The 17,236-nt window shown below is 47.3% G+C and overlaps 2 protein-coding genes across 3 annotated transcripts in view; one reads left to right on the top strand and one right to left on the bottom strand.

Moving 5' to 3' along the window:
- The window catches only part of SYVN1 (synoviolin 1), a 20,580-nt gene extending 16,150 nt beyond the window's left edge, over positions 1 to 4,430 (top strand). The window contains exons 16-17 of one of the 2 annotated variants that reach the window (XM_063317061.1): positions 810 to 965; positions 3,981 to 4,430. In XM_063317061.1, the coding sequence (XP_063173131.1) occupies positions 810 to 958 (149 nt within the window). In that variant the 3' untranslated portion in view covers positions 959 to 965; positions 3,981 to 4,430. Of the gene's footprint in view, positions 1 to 809; positions 3,062 to 3,980 lie in introns of those variants that run through there. The other variant, XM_063317060.1, reaches the window with a different exon arrangement.
- On the bottom strand, positions 4,349 to 17,236 carry SLAMF8 (SLAM family member 8). Its single transcript, XM_063317074.1, has 3 exons — positions 16,915 to 17,236; positions 5,932 to 6,240; positions 4,349 to 5,591 (listed from the first exon to the last, which is right to left on the bottom strand). The coding sequence occupies exons 1-3, from the start codon at positions 17,228 to 17,230 to the stop codon at positions 5,515 to 5,517; spliced, it is 702 nt and encodes a 233-aa protein (XP_063173144.1). The 5' UTR covers positions 17,231 to 17,236; the 3' UTR covers positions 4,349 to 5,514.

The raw sequence follows: 17,236 nt of genomic DNA, 5'->3' as shown, positions 1-17,236 counted from the left end.
TGCTGATAAAGGCGAGCATGGAACAGGGATCCCTGCTATCCTGCTTGGGCCACTATTCATTTCTGTTGTTGGTAGTTTGATGTTGATCAGCTCTGTGAAGAAGCTCCTCCTAGATTCTGGAGGGAGTAATAAAACGGGGGGCCCTCATGGAAATTCTTGTGCTGGTTGAAGAATGGCCCTGTGGGAAAAGATGAAGCCAAAGGGCATCTATCTGTATTTTTAATTTCCGTGTCCTCAAGCAGAGTTCATGGCAGGTACAGGTAGTCTTTGCTTAATGACCATTGATTTAGTGACGGTTCGGACATATGCTGGTGCTGAAAAACCGACTTATGGTTGGTTCTTGCGCTTATGGCCATTGCAGCATTCCCACAGTCACGTGATCACGATTTGGGCGCTTGGCAACTGGTTCGCATTTTTGACCATCACAGCAGATGGGAGGAGAATAAATTTGATATAGAAATAAATAAATTAATAAAATTTCAACCTTCCCAGCCAGCTTCTGGCAAGCAAAATCAATGGGGAACCGTGTGATTCGCTTAATGACTGTTGCAAAAAAGGTCATAAAACTGGGTTGGATTTGCTTAATGACTGCTTCGCTTAGCAACCAAAATTCGGGTCCCAGTTGTAGTCATTAAGTGAGGACTGCCTGTAATAGTGGACAGAAGATCAGTGTTGTAATGCCAAAAGTAATTTTAAGAAATGCAACCAAGCTGAAAAGGAGATGATAGAAATCAGGCGCTTTAAGAGCAGTTTCCAAAAATAGTGCTGGGGACTCTCTCTGATTCTCGTTCTTTCCTCGGTGTTTTCAGATACGTCTCCAGAGGCAGACAGAGCAGGGGACCCAGCACAGCCATCCAGCCCCATCCAGGACGGGGACCCCTCCTCAGAAGAGCCCAATGCAGCCGAGCTGCGCAGACGCCGACTTCAAAAACTAGAACTCCCTTCTTCCTCTCACTGAGACCCCGGTGAGCCGTGCTCCCTGCCTGGGGTTACTGGCCTAATGGATTTCTTTCCCTCCCCCGTCCCCTGCACAAAATGGAAAATCGCAGCAAGAAGAACCAAGCCCGCCTCCTTGTGGCAGCAGAGCGCAGAGGGGCAAAAGGAAGACGACTTGGCTGTCTTAACTGGGGCCACCAAGCGCTGACGTGACCAGAGGCGATGGGGGGCTGCAGTTCTGCAGGACCGTGGCAGGGACAGTGGGCAGGACGCCTAGGCCTGTACCTTTAAGAGGAATTAGCTGGATCTTCGGCAATGCAGACCAGGCAGGCCTGCCTGGTTGCACCAGGATAGCGCTGCGGCTTGTTTCGAATCTCTCGTGTCTGTGCCTCGGCTGGAGCGCTGGCCCACAAAAAGCAGGGGAGGGCAGAGTCTCTGCCTCTCATTTGGGAGGGAGGAATGTGCTGTTTAAAAGTGGAGACCGATCCTAGCTTTGAGAGCTTCCTTGCCAATTAAGCAGAGGTAGAGTTTCCCCCACACCACGTTTTTGTTATTTGGTCTCCCCTCCTAGGCTGGACGTATAAGGTTTTTGACTGCTCCTTCCTAAGGAAAGCAGCAATGTCCTTTGGCAGGGATAACAAGCTGAAAGAGGAGCTTCTGTTTTTGGAGGGGGAATTGCCCAGCGGATGTCTCTCGATCGCTTCCGCCCCACAAAGCCTTAGTCCTGTTCTCTTCCATTCCTGGTTTCCTTCCTCTTCCCCTCCTGTGCAGCCAGCCTGGGATTGGGGGCGGCGGGCGGGGGTGGGCAGGAGGTATTGCACAGCCTTTGAACGAATGAATGAACGTTCTGGCAGAGCACAGCCTCTCTCTGTGGAGCTGAGCAGTTTTGCACCGCAGTAAACCTGTGACTTGATTTTTTTTTCTGTGCTGCTTTCTTTGGGGATTTTCCTTTTTTTTTTTAAGCCAAAGGCGCAGGACCAAGGAAGGACCTCATCTACTGCAGTGAGTGCTTGGCTTCATCTCATTCAAGAGGAGAGGCGCCTTATGCTGCCTCGCTGCTCTTTTGGGTCCAGGAAGGGCAGGGAGTCCGGGGATAAGATTTTTCGCTGCTCCTGAGCGCCACGGTCCGGTTTGCTACCCTGAGTTGTAACTCTGGATATCTACTCTGGCTGGCAAGGAGAGGTTTGCGGTCCAGGGGGAGCCGCACATGAACCCTGCAGGAATCTGGAGAGGTCCACAAGCGTTTTCCTGGCAGGTTTACATCGTGTCCATTGGAGGGAATCGGCTCAGCTCGCCGTTTCCAGTCCTGCTGGTCTGAGGGCCCTCTTCCTTGGCTCTGGTGCTGGATCGGCATTGCCAAGATGATGCGATTTTGGCCTTACTCCTGGTTTAGTTTTGGTTGCTGGACAGAAAGAACCCCGTCCCATTTTTGGTGTGTGTGTGTGGATTTCCAGTGAGGTGCTGGAAGCTAACGCCTCTGAGAATGCAGGTACGGCTAGGTGTCCGTGGGTGTGTGTGTGTCTCTGAGCCCTACGGTGGCACTTCGGCCCCCTCTTCTGATTAGTTGCTGTCCTTTGTGTTTGACCTGTGAAAGGTATTTGGAAGGACAGAATAGAGACCAACTTTCCAGGGCAATTTTTCTTTCGAAATCTCTGTAGCGATTCTAAACAAACTGACCTCATGACCTCTGTAGGTGTCCCCAAGTCCTGGAAACAGGCAATTTCCTCCCAACTTGTGATTTTTACCCTCCAGATGTTTGCTGCTGTTTGTACCTGTTCCCCACTATCATGGGGGGGATGACTTCTGAGTGAGAGAGGCTGTTTCTACAGAAGCAGTGAAACGCCCTCGCTTGGTAGACTTAGCATTTTCCCCCATTTTTTTCTAAAGCCTGACCTCCTGCTTTTCCTCTGGATCACTTCCAGGGAACTTGTTTTTTTTTGAAATGCTAGACATCCCACTCCCCCCACCCACGACAAATCAGCCAAACATTTGTATTTTGGGGCTGTTGACTTTTTTCCTGAAGCGCTGTCGTTTTAAGATGGGTTGGTGAACAGTGTTATGCTAGATCTGGAGGCAGAACAGGGCTGGTTGAAAACATTGATGTCAATAAAAGACTGTGCTCAAAGCTGCTGTTCAGTTCATCTGTCCGGGTTTCCAAAAGATGTTGGGAGTCCCGTCCTGGGTCCGCCACCATAACCAAACGGGGATGAATTTCGCACAGCTGGCAGGTGAGATGAAATTGGTCCACCTCAGGGCAACATAGGAACGTAACGGCAAAGGACAGAAATCGTGAAGAATACAAGCAGCAATAATCCAGGGGTGGGTTATTTTCCACTCCAAAATAGTCTAAACTGGACAGCGTAAACCTAAATCTCGGTGTATTTAACCAGCAGATAATTAAGAAACCATTTTGCATTTTGAATGTTAACTACGTTGCTTGGCACAAGGTGGATGTGTAGCGTTAGGGTTAGTGCTGGGACATTGGGGCGCAGTAGTGAATGCAACTTCCATTTGCCTCCCCACTTCTTTCTTTCTCTCCCCTACAAAGCCTGGACTTGGCTGATTCCCATTCTTTTCATTCCAGAAATGGCCCTTGGATCATTGCCAGAAACTTGTTCTCTGCCCAGACTTTGCTGTGCGAACGATGCACCCCATTTCTCATCATGCTAGACAGCTGGCTACCTTGAGTGGGCATGGCTATTCAAACGAGGGGAGAAAATGAACATTTTGGGAGAGGAAGCCTCTAAGCCAGTGTTTCTCAACCTTGGCAACGTTAAGCTATGTGAACTTCAACTCCTGGAATTCTCCAGCCAGCCCTGGGAGTTGAAGTCCACACATCTTAACGTTGCCTAGGTTGAGAAACACTGCTATAGGGTGTCAGCGGAGGGCTTTTTAGTACATTGGATATAAACTGGCAGGATGCAAATTTGGGGGAAATGCCCCAGAGGTACAGAGAATAATTGCCTCTTTCGAAACCTGACTGATTTCTCCTTTAGCCCCCAGAAGGGAATTGATTTTATACCCTCTTTGTTCCCGGTGAACAGACCCAGCCACATTCTTCCCTTCTCCAAGCAAACTGAAGTGTCCGCACCAAGCTGAGTCTTCCTTGTGCCGTATTTCATGGAAAGCAGCTTCGCGCAAGCCATTCGAGAGTGGTCTCAAACTCAAATCTCCTGTCTCAGAAAAACAGTATTTTGAAAAATAAGAGTCACCCCCAATAAAGAAGTCGTTTTTAGTTCCAAAGCAAATCTGGAATCTTTTTTTTCCCCTTTTAAAAGTTTCAAAGAATGCTTTTATTTTTCCAAAAGGAGGGAATGCAGTTGTTGGGGAAGAAAGTGTCTCTGGTTCAACTCCATATTACACATGGAGGTGAAAGGAGTATAGGATAATTTAATACACACACACATATATATATAAAAAATGTGTAAATACTGTATAATTTTTAGTAGCTTGGATCTGTGTAAATACTGCAAATAAAAAACCTTTAAAGTTTGCACAGCTTCTGATTTGTAATGTTCTTGAGTCGTCCCAGGACGCCGCAGAAGGAAGAATCTGAATTTAAATGTGTTCCGTGGAATATTCTTTAGTCCTTGCTAAGTCCCCCAAGTGATACTAAATTAAGGGAATATCAGAGGCAACAGAACAGCGACCACAACCTAGTATTGTGCAAACTGCAAGATTCTGCTAGTGATTGCTTGACATTGAGCAAAAAAAAAAAAAGTGGAAAGAAAACAACGGCTGCGGAGATGGATGTCAGAGGAGCAGCTGATGGTTCCAACCTTGGCTGGTTTTGGAAGGTGATACAGCTGTGCTTAAGACACCACGGACAAGCAGTTTTTAGAAACAGGTCGCCTCCCCAATCCAGATGAATACAATACAGGTGGTCCTTGCTTAATTGACCACAATTGGGACTGGAATTTTGACTTGCATGCCACTAAGAAATCAGGTATGATGCAGAAAAGAAAATTTACCAGCCCTCGAGGAAAGACGCACACTTGGCCTTTGAGAAATGTGTGAGAGTGACCGGCCAAGAACATCTGGTTTGAAAAATTGTCACTTTCCTATTTCTGTAGTAACTTTCTCATTCTTTATGCACTTAAACAGTATTGCTATCCAAAATACATGCTGTTGTAGAGCCTTTTTTAGTCAGTTGAGAAAGATACAGCAAAAAAGACGCTGGAAAAATATAAATAGCACCTTTGCCTAAACCAAACATCCAAGTTGCTATTTTCTATTTTTCCTTTTTTTTGTCTCTAAATACCTGCCCATCAGCATCACTGCATGTTGTGATTTTCAAGGCAACATTTCTTCTGGTTCTTCTTCCTAGGTTGAACTTTACTGATATCAGCCCAAAGATGGAGGAACAGCTGAAAAAAGTGGCACATGAGTGAGATGGCTTCAAACTTTACATTTAAGAGGTCCCGAGGTCCTATCCAATCCTCTTTTCAGCTTCTCACTGTATTTTTCCTTTTGAAGAAACTTCTTGAACTTGTTCTACCGGTCTCTGAAGAATAGCCACAGGAGGCAGCCCAAAAATTCAAGATGGGGGGTGCAATTGTGTTTTGAAATTCTTCCCCCTTATGTGTTGCATGTCACACAGACATGAAAACGGGTCAGGGATTTGATCCCACCTGCCATCTTGACTTTCGGGGACCCTGTTTGGGACAGGAAATAGGTGAAAACTGGGTTTATGGTCTCTTACCTTGGGTGTAAGCCACATTTGCAATCTCCAGGATCTGTGTTCAATCTTTGGTTCCCCCCCACATCCTCACTTTCTCAGCCCGATTTGTATATCAAGAACTACCAGCCAGAAGATGGTTTTAGTCAAATTGAAAACCCTTCTGACATAGCTGAGATTTGAGGAAGCGTTTGGGGGCCCCTGTGCATGGCTGAGGATGGGCTCTTCTAGGGCAGGGAGAAGGGGCGGCCTTCGTGCCTTGTGAAGGTGCCAGTTGGGGAACGGGGCTTCCAGGTGCCCCCGTATCTGCCACATACCTGAACGTGGTTGGCAGGAGTCCCGGACCTCGATGGCCGCTGATTTCTGGCTAATGGCGTTAGAAGCCGTGCAGGTGTAGCTCACCTGAAGGTCCTCCTTGGGGTCCAGTTTGACCCGTAGGACTTGGCCCTCCTCCAGGACCCCATGCTTTGGGCTGTGCCCACTCTCGCTCCCCAGCCCTGCCCAGTCGTAGGTGACGTTAGTCCTGCTGGCCGCATTGCAGGTCAGAAAAAGTATGCAGGCTTCGGAGGAGCTATTTGCGTCCCTTGCTTCTGTGAACACCTGGATAACTGGAGTAGAAACCTTATCTGGGAGAAGAGAGGTGTCAGGAAAATTGGCGGAGAAACAACCCTGAGTCGAAGTTACAACTCTAGTTCTTTATTGTTTCTGCCATACACAGAGCCTTGCCAGACCAAAGGTTCCTTCACTGAGCTAAAGGGACAAGGACTCTTGAGAAATTTAGGGTGGGATTAGTCTAAGTTTCTTCCTTGGCCTCTCCACACACTCCAAACGCTTATCAGCCTGGAATGTGCTCTCTTCTGCCCCGCTCCAATCTCCATCACACCACCTCCCCCTCAGGGATACATTCCATAACATCAACCCCCTCCTCAGGCAAAAATTCCATCCCATCAGCCCCCTCCTGATTCCATCTCTCCCTCAGAGTTCTCAGGAGAACTTGGTAGCGGGGGCAAAGATGAAAGCATGTATGCGGTGCCCTCTTCCACATCGAATAGGCCCTCCAGGCCAGGGGGCTCTTCCTGCAAAACAGCTGGATGATTAGAAACATTCTGCCCCCTCCCCCTTGGGAGCTGCAGGCCCGAAGTGGGCGGCCGAGGCTCCTCCGCCTCAACTCCTGGCCCCCTGCAGGGGTAAGGGTTGCCAACTCACGAATTCCTCTGCTTGGAAATCCTCTGCACGCTCGTCTGAATGGGAAATTTCTGGGCACTTATGAGGCCTGGGCTTGTTAGGGAAACGGTTATGAAATTCTCTGACCAGTCTGGGGGCATGTAAGTCCTTCGCATTCTCCCATGAGCGGTCAGCCTCTGAGTACCCTTTCCAATGGATCAAATATTGAATTCCCCTTCCTCGTCTCGAGTCCAAAATCTCCCCAACCTCAACCTCTTCCTCCTTGTCAATTATTACGGGTGGTGGAGGCGGCACCTGAGAGCACAAGGCACTTGGTACTCCACCACCACCGTGCTTGACAGTTGGTATAAGAGGCTTGGGCTGATATTCTGTGTTTGGTTTTCGCCAAACGTGGCACTGGGCATTTTGGCCAAGCATCTCCACTTTGGTCTTGTCTGTCCAAAGGACGTTGTTCCAGAACTCTTGTGATTTGTTCAGATGCAACTTTGCAAACCTAAGCCGTGCTGCCACGTTCTTTTTAGAGAGAAGAGGCTTTTTTCTGGCAAGCCTTCCACACACACGATACTTGTTCAGTCTTTTTCTAATCGTACTGTCATGAACTTTAACATTTAACATGCCAACTGAGGCCTGCAGAGTCTGAGATGTAACTCCTGGATTTTTTGCAATTTCTCTGAGCATTGCACGGTCTGACCATGGGGTGAATTTGCTGGGACGCCCACTCCTGGGAAGATTGGCAACTGTCCTGAATGTTTTCCATTTGTGAATAATCTTCCTCACTGTAGAATGATGGATGTTAAATTGTTTGGAAATGGCCTTATAACCCTTCCCAGATTGATGGGCAGCAACAATCGCTTCTCTAAGATCACTGCTGAGGTCTTTACTCTTTGGCATTGTGTTAACACACACCTGAACGCTCGAGACCAGCCAACTCCTAAAACTTCGGCTTTTCCAGAGGTGCTCACACTTGCTGATGATCAATTAATCAAGGGCATTTGATTAGCAGCACCTGGCTGCTACTTAGCTTAATACCTATGGAAACAGTAAGGGTGTACTTAGTTTTCCACACGTGGCTTCTCCATTTTGGCTTTATTTTTGTAAAATAAGTAATGACATGGTGTAATGTGTCATGTGTCGTTGTTCAGCTGAGGTTGTCTTTACCTGATTTCAAGACCTGCTCAGGACCAGATGATTTTTATTATGTCCTGATACATAAAACCATAGAACTCAAAGAGGGTGCACTTTCTTTTCCACACAACTGTATTTCTTGTCAGTTTTTCCACTATTAAGGCTACACTCAAAAGCAAGAATAAAGCAACACACACCCAATACCACCCAGAAATGATCAATACATTACTTGAACTATTTCTGCCCTACTGTTCTATATTATCACTCATTCTGCATGATCTACTATGTGCAGCCCAATAACTTATTCCATCAGTTGCTGCTTATAGCAGCCTCAGCTGGGTGTCTGTGGGTGCAGCCAAAACAGAGTCTCTAGGAAATAAGACATCACTTCCCCCAAAACAACACTCAGACTCGGACACCACATTTCTGCAGGGACGAGAATTTCACATTTACCCTGAAAAGCCAGACGACTATTGAACGGGGGGCAGCAAAAATCAGTGGGATCTCCTGAGAAAGGACAGGGTGAGATGGCACACTTTTTATCAGGCAAGAAAGCAGCACGAAACTCAACAGCTTAAGTAGCCAGGTGTTACTTGACACGTCCCTTAACATCTGGCCAAGGCACACTGAAGACTTTGCTGTGCCTGCGCTCCTTGACACGCCGCTTGACACGTATGTGCCTCTGGATGAAGAGACCACGGAGGGAGGGGGTGCGGCCGGAGCCAGGGAGAAAAGATCAGAGGAGGGAGGGAAACTTACAGGTACGATACTGCTAATCCTCAGGCTGATAAAGGAGACGGTTATACAAATGCCCGGCTTCAAAATGCTGCGTTATCGGGGACAAAACGTGCCACTTCACAAGAACACCGCAAGGAAGCGTCCGCCGGAGCGGGCAGCTACCAAATTCAGGCTTAAAAAGGCACGTAAAAGGTCCCGGCCTCAAGGACTGGGCCGTACCGCCTGCCGGGCGCGGCGGAGTTTGGCTGCCGGAGTCCGGAGCGGCGCCGGAACGCTTTCGGATTGGGGCAGATGCCGAAGGACCTGACAGCCCTTCCGCGAAGGAGAAACAGCGACGAGGCTCGTGGGGAGGTGGCGGGTACGGAATGGGGCACCCGGGAGAGGGGCACTCCTGGCTGGCTGGCTGGCCGGCCGGCCCTTCCTAGCTGCAGAATCAACGGCCGCTCCGGGCAGGAGTTACCGCTAACCCATCACCGACAGCGCGAAGGCTGCCCGCCCGGTACAAAGCTCGGCGCGCTCCTGGGTCTGGGGGATCCCCCAGGGAGGGCGGCCGGACCCTCGCCCCGCGCAGCCGCGGCAGCTGCTGGGGGGCCTCAGTCGCGGCCAGGCCGGGCCCGCCCGCGCCCGCGCCTCCCGCTCCCCGCCGACAGCCGCCCCGCGCGCCCAGCCCGGCTCGCCACTCACCGGGCCCGGAAGACGCCGCGCCCCCGCGCCCGCACCGCCAACTCTCCGCTTCTGCCCCAACCGGAAGCCCCGACGCTCGGAAGACACCTCACTTCCGCCAGGGACGTACCAAACGCGCGCTCGAGCCCCGTCTTCCTTTTCTCCCGCTGCTGCTTCTTTTCTCCCGCTTCCTCCTCAGCAAGCGATTGACCCGGGAGCGTCTCGGAAGGATGGTTTTTCGCCAAGGCCCTTCGAACCGCTCCCGGGCCCTTCGCCCTCTCCTCGCCTTCCCCCCCTCCGGAGTTCGCTCATGGTACGGCCCAAAGAGGCGCCCGCGGCGCTGTCCTCCGAGGCCGGACAGGCGACGGAGGGTCCCGTGGCTCCCGCTGATTGGCCCAAAGTCCGGCGTCTCCTCCAATGGGAAAATTGTTGCCGAGTTGGAGCGGTTGGGACGGAATAGCCGTTGCTAAGCGAAGGAGGCGGGCTGGCTGGCGGGAGGCGGCTCCGGGTTCTGGGTCCGGCTGCCCGAGGGCCGTGCGTCTGCGCCTGCGCGTGCGCGTCGTGCGGGCCGCAGCTTCCTTTTGCGAACGGAGCGAGCCCGCTCACAAGAACGCGCCCGGCGCATCAGGCGGCGCGACTCCCCTCTTTATCCCAGCAGCAAATTCGGAATTTTGGCACAAAACCAGTGGAAATGTGTGAGCTGACTATCTTGGGCGGGGGGGTGTGTGTGCTGTTTTCCGCCTGTGCCCAGGGAAAAGGAACCGGGTGGAAACGTGTATCCTGGGGGAGGTTGAAGTCGGCTGCCCATATTTCCTTGAGACAAAAACGGGACATTGGGATGGCAAAACGGGGCAGGGCTGGGCCGGGCGACGGGCTGGATCGGCAGGCAGGAACTTCTCCGGTTTTCTCAGGCTGGGAATCTTCGGATTCCTTTGTTTGCGAGAGGCAAGGCTGGGCTGGAGAGTCCAGTGAACGGTTGTCCCCGACAAGCCGTTCCTCCTCCGGCTGTGCTTTTACGTTCTTTTCTTCACGCCGTTTCAAGGCAGGAGACAATCGGCTCGCCCTTTGCTCACCGCCCATCAGCCGATCCTGTTTTTTCCTTTTTAGGTTTCCCGCCGGGTTGAGCTCTGCGGCTTTTTTCCCACCGTTTCCGCCGAGCTCCCCCTCCTTCCCCTCAAAGTCAGACTGCCTTCTGACAGGTTCCTGGGAACTTCCAAATTTTTAAGTAAGGTTTTTAAGAAAACGGGACAAAATGGACATTTATATTAAAGGGACGGTCTGGAAAAGTTAAAAAAACGGGACTGTCCCGTTCAAAACGGGATGTATGGTCAGCCTAAGTTAAAGGAAATTGGAGAAATGGCCTGTCTTCTTTCAGTTGCTGGCAGACGGCACTTTTGGCTGGAAGGCAGCTTACCCACTTAATGTAAATAAGTGAAAGAGGGAGTCCCTCGTTCTGAAATAGATCCAGTTGATCTCTTTAGCGGTGTTCCTGCCCTATGAAGCACTCCAGGTTCTTCCTTGGCAAGGAAACCAATGAACCAGCTTTTGACAAGCCAGCTGGGTTAAGAATTGCACTGGATCACTAGTGCCACCTTCTCTGTAAGCTTGGACTGAGAAATTGCTTTGAATGTTTGCACCATTCAGGACTCTTTTTTATTCTCCAAAACAGGCCAGCTCTGGTAGGCCGTGCCAGATTTAACCACGCAAGTTTCTTTTGAACTATGTTAGGGGGGAAGGGCGTGCCCCAACACCGAAACAGCAAAAGGAGGGGTCCCACCTGCCATCTTGACTTTTGGGGACCGTTTGGGACAGGAAATGGATGACAACTGGGGTTTGTTTATGGTCTCTTATCTTCTCAGGGCGTAAGCCACATTCGCAATCTCCTGGATCTGTGTTCAATCTTTGGTCCCACTCCCAATCCTCACTTTCTACTCAGCCCAATTTGTATATCAAGAACCACCAGCCAGAAGATGGTTTTAGTTAAATAGCATTGTTAGCAAAGATGCCAAAAAAACAATGTTAGAAGCAATCTGAAGCCAGCCTGTTTCGACTCCAATTTTGCAGTCAGATAATTAGGAGTACCTAAAGATAAGGACACTTTATCTCTCTCTTGTTTTTTTTTTAAAGCATTTGTTTGCAAAACATAGCCAAACATCCCTTGTTTAAAGCCGGTAGATGGTGCTATTTCGCAAGAAGGAAATGAGGCTTTTGTTAAAAACTGTTTTCTTCTACCTTTGGAAATAAACATTAATATTGCAGAACCAAAAAAGTGAAACTGAGCACATGCTGGTGATATGGTATGCCTCCATTTCCTTCTGTAAAAGTCCCAAGGTCAGGGACCTTAAAGCAATTTCCCCAATTTGCTAGAGAGAGAGAGTGAGTGTAGCTTCCATTTTTATCCCCTTTAAAAATAACAATTCATTACCCTTACAGCTGATGAAAACAAAAGGGAATTGCTAGAGTTTTTGCCCAGAAATTAAAATGTGAGATCTGTATGTTCAGAGGAACGATCTTTAGCAAATCCATTCCCTTGAAAGGACAGTGCCAAGGCATTTCATTCTGGAGAGAGGAATATTTTATTTACAAGGGGATATTTTATTTTATATACAAGGGGAGCAGGGAAGGGGTTCTAGATTTTAAGGAACATGATTTGCTCCCAAAGCAAACTCCAAGATTTGTCCTGTCTTCACAGGTTATATTCACCTTGCAAATTGGTTTCCTTTGCACATCCAAGGTGGTTTCTCTCAGCTTGCTAGCTTTGACCTGTTTGGGCTTAGTGTGTTTGTTGAATCGACTGCTGTGATTTGTAAACAGGGTTTATAGTCAAGCACAACGTGGGAAGTTCTTCAGACATGTGGACTTCAACTTCCAGAATTCTCAGCAGAGGCAATGCTAGCTGGGGAATTCTGGGAGTTGAAGTTCACAGACCTGGAGAGCAAACCAACTCCCAGAATTATCAGCCGTAGCTGTGCTGGCTGGGGAACCCTGGGAGTTGAGGCTCACACAGTGGACAGTGACCTTCAACTTTCAGAAAGTCATTCTCAGCAGAATTCCAAGCAAATCTTCATCTTTCATCTTCCATCTTCATCTGTAAGGTGCTTAAAATGCCCCAAGAGGGATAGAAGTTCCTTCCCCAAAATGCAATTTTTTCCCACTTCTACGTATTTCACTCTTCTTCACAAAATGCTTTCCATGTTCTCAGCTGGAGGAACTCAGCATTTCCCATCAGCTAAAGAGGGATTGATTCATTTCCTGGAACTGCATACGACATTTTCTTTCCTATAAAGAGACATCACATTTATATTAACCTTAATGATGCTCAGGCTCACCTCTAGAGAGTGCCAGGAACTGGGACTTTCTCCCCAACTTTGGAATGGCTTGTCCCTTGAAATCTGACGAACCCCCCCCCTTTAATTTTTTTAGGAAGCTGGCTCAACCCCACCCCCACCTTTCCATCAGTTGAAATGCCAACCAATACAGGTTTAAAGATTTAAATTACTGGTTTTACAGATGTCTTTAATTTATGCACACTGTATTCTGCTTTAGGGGGCAATTTAAACAATTCTCTCAAGTGAAATGGGGAGGAGTGAAGTCCCTTTCAGAGGCTTTTCTCTTTTGTGGGGAAGCGTGTGGTGGGGGCTCTCCCTGTCCCAAGTATTATCTTTTCCGTGTCTGAATAAAATCTTTCTAATTCCCTAAGCTTTGCAGCTGGAGTTTTAAAAAAAGAGAAAGAGTTTTAATTTTAATTTCCATTAGTTTTGTATTTATGTACTGGCTGTCTCTTCCCACTGAGGCTTTAGCTAAATGTTTCGTTTTGCTTCTGCTTTTCTGTTATATATTTCTGTAGAATCCCTACAGGAAGTTGGTTGGTAGATTTTATTTTAAAACATTAAAAAAAAAACAGCCCTAAAGTAATTTCTTCTCTCGCTACTGAGTAAGAACAGGCTTCAGTTTCTTAGTGCCCTTCCAATGTTAACTTGATTTTGGGCCCATTTCTGAATTTGTTTATTTTTTAAAAAATGTTTATATATTTAATATAAATTAATATAAATCAATTAATTTATATTAAATTTATATAAATTATAAATTAATATAAACAAATTTAATAGAAATAGAATAGAATATATATATCTGCATTTTTACAATTCCTCATAACCAGACATTAATTTGATTTACTAAATTTGATAGCTGTGGCAATCAGTACAGCTCACAATGCCATCCAAAACTTTAAAACATCCATGATAATATTAATAAGATAAAGGCAAAACTTGAAAGGGGATGCATAGAACAAATTCATGAAAAAAAAAACCTATAATAACCATATCAATAAACAGAACTGATAACAAATAAATAAAACTGACAGAGCTGAAGTGTTGTAAACAAGAGTCACTGTGCCAGATGGGCGGCTATCCAAATACGATAAATAAATAAAATTGTGATAAATAAATAAAATTGTAATGAATGAATGAATGAATGAATGAATGAATGAATGAATGAATAAAACCGATGGAGTAGGATGGTTCTGAAAGAGGGAAGGCATTTCTAAAATTAGGCCAGCCCTTCCATGTTCTGGACATGCTGCTTGATGGGATTTGTAGTCCTCTGAAGGATGCCCACCTGAGGAAGACATCCATTCTGACTCAGTTTTTGAAACAGCCCTGCTTTACTCCACGCTTGAAGCTGGCGCCTTGTTAGTTTGGTTTACAGCCATGCTTTGTTCAACAAACCGTGGTGAAAAGAAACCTAGGACTGCCACGAGGGGAATCTCGCTGTAGAAAGGAACCTACCGGAGTGCTGTTTGTAGCACACGCACGAAAGGGCTGTCAGCAAGAGGAAGAAGGAAGCCACGGGGATTACAATCAAGAGGACCTCCCTGAAACTGTGTGCCGTCTTTTCACCTCCTGGAAGAAACAGAACAGTCAAGGAAGTTCAGCTTGGGTTGGTTGTTTGGATGGGCCCAAATTTTTCTCGCAGTTTCTCAGACCGTCCTCCCCCTGCAAAGGAGGCCTCTGTTTTTCTGCTTCAAGCTCAGGGAGCTTGAGAATTTCTTTCAAATTTCTCCAATTTCTCTGAGCGGACTCTTAAGGCAGAGAAGGCCGATTCCTAATACTGCTGTTTTCTTGGACCTCCTTCCCCGTCGCTCCCCAGCCTTCCTACGCTTCCCAATCCGAAAAAGCTCCGTGGGTACGGCGACCCTATTTTCTTGGAAAAAATAAAGGTCAAAACCTGAAAAGGGGGCAAAACTGAAAGAGGTTCCTAAGGGTAAAATTTTTTTAATTGTTTGTGTTTTTAACTTGGCTTTACAAAGGGAAATTCCAGAGCAAAACCAAGAAAACCTCGTATTCTCATATTCTGTTAAAAATATCTAAAAAGCATAACAGGCTATGAAGTTACAAGAAGCAAGTATTAAAAAGGATTCTTGCTATCAGAACGGGCAGTGAGTGGTACCATTTGCACGGTAAAAGTTAAATGACTGAAATAAAGGAGAACTGTGAGATTTGGAAAAATAAATCTAAAGGATTTCAGCTTTCTGAAATAAATAATAAAGGACATATGGTCGCTGTATCCGTAGGAGCAAGTTTCTTCTGAGATCTTCCTTTGCAGTTGAAGGAAAGATTAGAAATCCAGGATGGTTTTCCTGGACCTCTGGAGAAATAGTATGCGGTGAAAGTTGAGACAATTCATCACACCCTTGAGAATTTCACCCCAAATTTCTCCTGCTATGCAAGAATATTTCCCCTGCTATTCACAAATATAAAGTAATCCCAGCATCCTAAATATAAAAAAAGACTGGAATTTAACCGAACAAAAAGTTTCTCCTTTAAAAAAAAAAAAAATCCAGGCACCCATTGAATAAGAACTGCTGAAAAAGAGCAGTGCTGGAAAAGTTTGCTCTGCTGCACTGGGGCATGCTCTTGCACGCTTGGGTGTGGGAATAAATCCCACCACGTTCAGCAAGGATTTATCCCCTTTGACTGTGCAAAGGGTTAAAACTTTAGAAAAAGAGGGACGGGTTTGCAAGGTGACGCTGCAGATCTGCAAGGGTAGGTTGCCAGGCTCAGCACACATCACTGCTTTATTGACATCAACTGCCCGGCCTTTGCTGAGGGGTAAGGAGGGGCCCTTTGCACATGCTCAGAGAAACTCTTCCCAAATGCATTCTTCCCATCTCCACCTCGGAGCACACCAGGCTGCCAGGGTGGCCTAAATGCTAAAGGTGGTTTTTAAGTGTGCGCTTGCAAGAAATGGGGCCGAGGGTGGTCAAGAGGAAAACCCTTCTGAGATAGCTGAGATTCGAGGAAGTGTTTGGGGGCCCCTGTGCATGGCTGAGGATGGGCCCTTCTAGGGCAGGAAGAAGGGGCGGCCTTCGTGCCTTGTGAAGGTGCCAGTTGGGGAACGGGGCTTCCAGGTGCCCCCGTATCTGCCACATACCTGAACGTGGTTGGCAGGAGTCCCGGACCTCGATGGCCGCTGATTTCTGGCTAATGGCGTTAGAAGCCGTGCAGGTGTAGCTCACCTGAAGGTCCTCCTTGGGGTCCAGTTTGACCCGTAGGACTTGGCCCTCCTCCAGGACCCCATGCTTTGGGCTGTGCCCACTCTTTCCCCCCAGCCCTGCCCAGTCGTAGGTGACGTTAGTCCTGCTGGCCGCATTGCAGGTCAGAAAAAGTATGCAGGCTTCGGAGGAGCTATTTGCGTCCCTTGCTTCTGTGAAGGCCTGGATAACTGGCGTAGAAATCTTATCTGGGAGAAGAGAGGAGAAATTAGGGAAGGTGGCAATGTGAGGAAGGGATAATATTTCATTTCCTTCGCTGCCTCCCATTTTTGGGCTACCTTTGTCCTAGAAATGAAATGAAATGGGGTTGGACTGGAAGACCTCCCAAGGTCCCTTCCAACCCCATGATTCTGTGATTGGATGATTCTATGCAATTGAAATTGAAGTCGAAATTGAAATGAAATGAAAAAAAATAAAATAAAATGTAGAATGAAATAATAAAATAAAATGTAAAATAATAAAATAAAATAAAATGCAAGGGGCAGAAATGCCTGACTCTTGTAATACACAGGAAAAGGCTAGAAGAATGACATTATCCACCCGACTCTGTGTTAATGTCTTTTTAATGCCAGGGTAAGATGCCCCCTTCTTCCAGATATTTTAATTATTTTCTTTATCCAATTTGATGCAAAGTAGCCTAGTATCTGTGGTTTTACACCCCAAACTGAAGTAGAAACTAACCCAGCACGGGCTGTTTCCTCACACTAAGACCTGCCCTCCTCAAATACTAACCAAGATTAACTTCAGCCAACCTTGCATATGATATGAATGCAGCTTTGACATTTTCCCACTAGTTAACAAAGTTGAGATCTTTTAAGAAGCTTCAAGCTTCTAATTGAGAAGAGAACTATAATTCTTAAATAAATTTAGAATGGAATAGATCGTAAGCAAAATATTAACAGCAGTGGGATTAGCCCAGGTGGCAGATTCCAGAAGGGAAACGAGAGAAAAGGCAGGCCCGCATTTAAAACCAAAAATAAAAACAGACGAATAAATAGGTGATCCGACATGCCCTTTTTTCAATGGCTCACCGTACCGTAAACCTTCAGCCCAAAAGCTTCTCGTTTCATCTTTCCGGTGGTGTCCACTAGGAGAACCGAGAAGATCCCAGCATCTTCCAGATCCACTGGGTGGATCTCTAAGGTGAAGTTATTGTGGAGTTGAGTCCTTCCGTGGAAACGGGACTGATACTGGATCTCCGGCGTTCCTTTGTATGAAGTGGCCACCAGCTCTTCTGAAGGCGTCAGGGAACGCCAGATGGTTTCCCGGATGTGAAAATTGGGAGGGGGGGTTGCTTTCAAGAAAACAGAGCCCCCTGCAACTGCTAACACCTGCACTGGGGTGTAGGCCATAGACAG

The sequence above is a fragment of the Candoia aspera genome, chromosome 17 (assembly GCF_035149785.1).
Source record: "Candoia aspera isolate rCanAsp1 chromosome 17, rCanAsp1.hap2, whole genome shotgun sequence".
In the NCBI taxonomy this organism is placed as follows: Eukaryota; Metazoa; Chordata; class Lepidosauria; order Squamata; family Boidae; genus Candoia; species Candoia aspera.
The sequence above is the reverse complement of the archived record's forward strand: the minus strand, read 5'-3'. Positions and strand labels throughout refer to the sequence as shown.